The sequence below is a fragment of the Molothrus ater genome, chromosome 2 (genome assembly GCF_012460135.2).
Source record: "Molothrus ater isolate BHLD 08-10-18 breed brown headed cowbird chromosome 2, BPBGC_Mater_1.1, whole genome shotgun sequence".
Taxonomy (NCBI): domain Eukaryota; kingdom Metazoa; phylum Chordata; class Aves; order Passeriformes; family Icteridae; genus Molothrus; species Molothrus ater.
Window position 1 is genome coordinate 49,557,928 of NC_050479.2, and position 6,509 is coordinate 49,564,436.

General features: G+C 42.4%; 1 protein-coding gene across 1 annotated transcript in view; it reads left to right on the plus strand.

Moving 5' to 3' along the window:
• The window catches only part of MYCBP2 (MYC binding protein 2), a 174,321-nt gene extending 173,057 nt beyond the window's left edge, over positions 1-1,264 (plus strand). Inside the window, 1 exon segment of the mRNA XM_036387571.2 lies at positions 458-1,264. Coding sequence (XP_036243464.1) covers positions 458-573 — 116 coding nt within the window. The 3' untranslated portion in view covers positions 574-1,264.
• Positions 1,265-6,509: the final 5,245 nt, after the last annotated feature.

Sequence of the window (6,509 nt, forward strand, 5' to 3'; positions counted from 1 at the left end):
TGCAAACTGTTACCTCAATGCCTTAATTACTAAGTTCATGTGCTGTATATCGATGTTCTGTTAGTAAATGATTGGGGGTTGAAAGTGTGATCCTTTCTTTAAGATATTTACATAAAATAAGTAAACAAATAAATTACAATTCCTGCTATAACCTTAGAATTATTGTTTACTGCAGAATGTAACTCTTGTTCATTATTCAATTTTTCTCTTACCTTGTGCAAATTTCTTGCACAGTATTAATGAGATACAGCTTCCTTAAGTGACTGTCTATAAGCATCTTGCCTTTTTAAATTTGAATTTGATTGATTTCAATTAAGTGGCAGTTTGATCTTTTTTTATTCTCTTCATTTAGTTTGGATTTTTTTTGGAGGAAGTGTAATATATGTCTGTTTACATTGTCTGCAAGCATTAATCTATTCTTTTCTTTTTTTTTCTCTTATCCTTACATTCACTGTAGGTCCCAAAGGTAAACAACTTGAAGGAACAGAATGTCCACTTCATGTTGTCCATCCACCCACTGGTGAAGAATTTGCTCTGGGTTGTGGGGTTTGCAGAAATGCACACACTTTTTAGAATAGCAAATTTTTTTAACCAGAGCAAAACAGGTGCCCTCATCCCTCAAGTGTCCTGAAAACAAAGTCCAGCTGGGATGAGGATGGGACCATTCCATAACCCAGGTAAAAGGAACAATTTACAGTGCAAGAAGGATGCCAAATACCATGTACATAATTCTTGCTGTGAGATACTGACATTTTTTGAACTGAGACATCAAAATTTGTGAGGTGTTTGCATGTGGCCATTACAGTCATCGGCTAGGAAACATTGGACATTTACAAATAAACAATTGTTATTAAAGGATCTGTGTGTCTGTGGACTATGAATGATGCTGGCTTTCAGGAGAAAGAAAAAAATATTGATTATTGTATACTGACTTTTTGTAATCTTGTACAATTGTAACGCATCACAAGTGGGGATGGGAAAGAGGAATATTCTGGTTTATTTCCTAGACTGTTATAAAAAAATGTGTTAGGAAGGCATAAATGTAACAAGTATCACCCTGTATATAAAGGTATCAATGTTTGTCCTGTATAAGAAATATTAAATTACAACAGCAGTTTCATTTAAACTTCTGGGTTATGTTTGAGCCTGAAATTTTAATGAAGTGCAATACTGAGTGTGCCTCATATCTTGCAGCTGTAAACATAATGGAATGTACATGTCAATAAAGCCACTGTACATTTTTATACAGTGAAAGTCTAACAAATGTGTAAGCCTCCATTTTCAGAAACACTCTTAAAACAGAGTGGGGGAGGTGGGAGGGAAGGGGTAGAAGAGAGGTGTCCTATAATTATTTCAGCAGACTCTTGAAAAGTAGGAAAATCTTTTGGGTAAACTGGTGGTAATGGAAGTACTTATGACATGAAAAGCACTGCTCCATTTCTCAACAGAAAACTTGGATAAATGTTCCAGCATTCATATGAAGAATTGCATTCCTATTTCAATTTTAAAACACAAAAGACGACTGCATTTTAAATTATTTTTGATCAGTTTTATTTTACTGAAGACTCCTAATCACTCCCACTTTTAGGACAAACAGCTTTTTGAATTTCAAAATGTTCATTTCATAAGAGTCCGAAGTCCTCTGCACCTGCATAATGAATGCAGAATATAACTTCAAGTAAAAACTTCTATTTGAAAGATTTTTCTCTTTGGATTTTTTTTCTTAGATGTGTTCAACTCCCTTTCTAGCATTTCTGTCTTGAACCTGATGAAAAGTGTGTTACTGCCTTTTATATTTAAGATATTGGTAGATGGCATCCGTACCAGACAATCTTGATTGGAAGCACAGGGTCCATCTTGCCTAACTTCAAACATCTGGAATCACGGAATCACAGAAAGGCTGGCATTGGAAGAGACTTCTGGAGATCATCTTGTCCAACCCCTCCGTGCTAAAACAGGTTTACCTAGAGCAGCATATATACCTGCACTTTGAAATAGTTCTGAATAGTTCACACACCTGTGAAGTACAATTGATCTTTTTCACTGTAGGTCTGCCAAGGGATCGGGACAGGCTGGATCAGTGGGCTGAGGCCAGTTGTGTGAGGTTCAACAAGGCCAAGTGCTGGATCCTGCGCTTGGGTCACAGCAGCCCCATGCAGGGCTACATGCTGGGGAAGGGCTGGAAAGCTGCCCAGCAGCAAAGGACCTGGGGGTGCTGGTCAACAGCAACTAAACATGAGCCAGCAGGGTGCCTAGGTGGCCAAGAAAGCCAATGGCTTCTGGCCAAAAATAGTCAAATATAGTGTGGCCAGCAGGGCCAGGGAAGTGATTGGATGTCTGACCCATTGTCATTTTTAGAAAATTGGAGTGTGGCACCATCCTTACAAATTAATTCAATTTTTTAATTTTTCAGCCTTCTCTTTAACTTCAGATTAATATGAGTATTAATTTAGGAAATTGAGATAATGCTGTGGAAAGGACATGACACTGTTCATGATTATTTAAAATTGATAGAGTGAGGGATAGGTAGTACTGCTGAAATGTTTCTCTCACACACAGCTGACCATCCCCTGTCACCACTCCAGGGAGGCAGCACAGCCACATGTGAGCACCAGGCTCTTGCACAGAGCTCAGCTCCTCACGTAATGGTTGAGCCTTGGCCACGCCGCTCCCACAGCGTCTCAGACATTGGCGTCACCACGTCCCCCCACGCCGATCTCTGCCGGTGATTATAGCAGATGCCAGCACAGGCTGCTAATCAGATCAGTCCACAATAAGATTGCTGTATGCCTTTCCAGCAGTCTCACATGTCTTTCTATCAGCTGTTGATCCACTGCCCACGCAATGGAAATAGTCAGTTCTTGTTTGTACCACCCTGTTTGCCACAGCCCACCACACTCAGCTAATTTATACCAAACTCAGCTCCTGGCCAAGGCGAGGCCTCAGTGCTCTCACACTTGGATCAGTTTAAAAATAGCTTGAACTTTTATGGGTGTATCCACCCACTGAACACAATGTGAACAGTAAAAGTTAATAAGATACAGCTAATTAACATGTCATCATCCAGGCCAAATAAGCTTGGTCCTTACAAAACAGGTTTTGCCAAGTCCATCATACTAGGCTCATGTTTCACCTAGACAGAGGCTTAGCTGGGGAGTTTCAGGCCCACCCAGTTATTCAGGATAGAACTCTAACTTTGCAGGGCTTTTCCACAGCCCTCCTTAAGCCATGCCACACATTGCAGGTACCAGAGTGCAGTGGTTGTAGGGCTGATTCCTTGTCCCTCAGCCCAAGGTGTACTGGAAGGGCTGCACTGTCACAGCCCCCACTCTCACTGATGGGGTGTGGTAGTGAGTTTGTGCTGCCAAGCGTTCCAGGATCTGACTCCTCACCAGGCATTCCTACAGAGATGCAGCCAAATGCAGAACAGCACGCTGATTACACAGCAGCCAGATGCAACGGGGACTGCGATTATTATTGATAATCACCCAAAGATGTCCCCTGCCCGCTGGTCCAGGGAGTTTTCTCAGGTAATACCCACCACTGCTGTCTCTTGGGATTCAGGAGGTGCTCTCTGCTCTTGCCTCAATGTTATATGTAGGCTGTGGGCTGCTCATTGAAATAGAATCTGCTTGGATGTACCAAGTTTCTTTCTGTGTACCTGAAAGGGAATTTGGACACTGAAACGTTGGATGGGTATTTGAGGCAGTGCTTTGGGTCATCCACTGAGCATCACACACAGTGTACTTTGCTACTGCCATCCATGGCATTGCTTCTATACTCCCACTCATTTCTGCATGCCAGGTGATTCAAGCATCCTTAGCCCATGTTAGGTCTCAGCTAATCTAGTATTTCCACCTCCCTGTCTGTTCATTCAGTAATATTCCTTTCCCGAATGTGACTCTGTATACATCCTCCCCTGCACAGTTTAACTTTTCTGCTCACTCAGCTGCCTTGGAGAGCATTCCCACTCCACCCAGCCCCATTCCTAGGCCTCACCTCTGCCATGTACTCTGCCAGAACAGCCATTAGAGGAAGGAAGGAAGGATGGCATTAAGTATGCTGGCACACAAAGGGAATGCATACTCCACTGAGGCCATGTGGGCAGCAGTGTCACATCACTTTAAGATAGAGATTCAGGTGGTTTGGTGTGAATGGGGTATGATCTACCAGCATCACCATCCTAGTGCCAATTCCTAACAAAGATACTTAGAAACCTGGCTGGAGGAGCTGAACAGCTTTTTAAAAGCATTTGCCTGAGGGCAGGTTGTATCAGTGGACTCTGTCACAGAGCAGAAATTGCAATGGGATGATCCAAGCTACAGGGTAAACACAGCTCTCCACAGATTCTGCTCTAATGGACAAAACATATGTAAGATGATACGCTGAGTTTGCATCCATCTCTGTCTCCCTTTTCTCCACTACAAACAGAATTTGAGCAACAACATTCCAGTTGTTACTCATAAGATTGTTGTCTCTATTTCTACATCTTTGGCTTTTTCCATACTCTTAGTGGGTTGTGGAATGGCCTAGGTTCATAAATCTTTATTTCCCTCCTGATGGAGGTTGGGCACAACTATGTACCTCCCACCAAGCAAATCCTAAATTTTGGCACACCCCGAGTGCCTTACTGCTGACTGAATTTAACCTTTCCCATGAATAGATGCCCACAGGCAGAACTTTGGATCTGTTCATCCAACACTCTCATACAATCAAGGAGCTGGTGAATAACTTCTGGGGTTTGCCTCCAGTGCTAGGATACAAGACTTAGAAACAAGCCATGTTTGGAAACCAGCTTTAGGGTGCCCTTGCAGGACACATTTCACATCACACATAAGGTACCCTCCTTCCATGCCTTGGTACCAAGGCCAATCCTAATACAAATGCCAGCCCCCTCTTAGCAATAAGTCTGTTTGGGAATTTGTATCACTGTGGCTTGCTAATCATATTAACTCCTCACACACTGGCAGAGTCAGCTGAACTGATTTGCAAGGAGCTACACAAAGCACAGAGAAAATTCCTGTAAACCAAAGACCTCCTCTAGCAGGATGCTGTCAGACCAACCAATCAGTGAGCTGGCACTGCCCTTTCCAGCAGCATTGCTCTGTCCATGGATCACACCATGGCAAAGGTGAGGTGCTGCCTGTGCTGCTGGGCACAACTCAGCCCACTCTGCCCATTTGTACAGCAGCCCTAGCCAAGGCCATGCCACCAGACTCCCCTGTCAGAGGGGCTCCAGCAAACAGCAGCTTTTCCTGTATTGCCTAACAAAATAGAGTGGTACAACAGCTTTTACCCAGGAAGCAACCATGGGAGCCATTCATCTGGAAAGAATTACTAGAGCCTCTAGAGACAGAAACAATATTTAGAAAGTGAGGAATGTTTTAAAATAATTATGTCCAGCTTCTACTGAACCATGAGCAACAACATCAGGTAAACAGCCTGTTGCAGGCAACACTGTCCTGCTGTTGCTCATCCTTAGTTTTATCTTTGTATTTTTCTGTGGCCAAGAGGCCTTAAATTGAGGCTCACTGGTTTAAAGACCATTTTATTTGTATCTACTGTTAAAAAAAAAAAAAAAAAGAAAAGCTGAGTTACAGCTCCTATTCTGTAAGGTCTTGCTTTAGATGGATGAAACATACTTATTTTAGCAGCCCATAATACCACATTCTAACAGTATAAGAAAGTCCCTCACCACAGAAAATCTTCCTGTATAGACATGTTCAGGAAATAAAACCAGGAAGTTTCCCTAACGATATCCATTACTTAAAAACATTCACTTCTTTTGGCATTGATAATGAATAGATTCAGCTTTCCTCTGTATTTTCTTTTTCAGCACAATCTGCTGAGAATTAAGATTGTCACAGACATTCTAGACCAGCTCTTTCAGCCCCTACTCATCATATTAATATTCTCACATTTTTCAGAACTTCTATTTTCATTAAATCAGAGCTACTCATGCCCCGCAAGCCTGACATACTTTCATCATAGCTGGATCTGGTCTGCTATGGTTACTTAACTCTCTTCCAATTGCTTCTGTGATTTTCCTCTCTGCATTCTTATCCTAGCCAAATGCAAGCCAGGCTTATCAGGGTGGAGTACAGTTCCTTGCTTCAGGAATGCTTCAGAGCTACTTGAATACGGCCAGAAAATCAGCACAGTAGACTTTCAGTGCTAAAGGGTGCAGCATTTATAATCAAGACCTGGCATTTGAAATGTTGCGGTGGCTTCATCAGTCAGGCAGCCTGCCAGCTGAAATGAGGTGTTCTGTGCAGCCTCAGCCTGAGCTGGTGAGATCCCCTGTTAGACACTGAGATTTTACTGGCTATATCTTGGGTTTTATGCCTGTGGGCTGTTCCTCATCTTCACATGGTGACAGTGAGGGCTGCTTCACATCTCTAAGTGAGTGATTCTCCCATCAGAAAAACTGAAACTTCAGCGAGCTTCTCCTTCTCTTTTGGAAAAATAAAAAGTTACAATGCAGTTTCCTTAATAGTCTCATTTTTGCA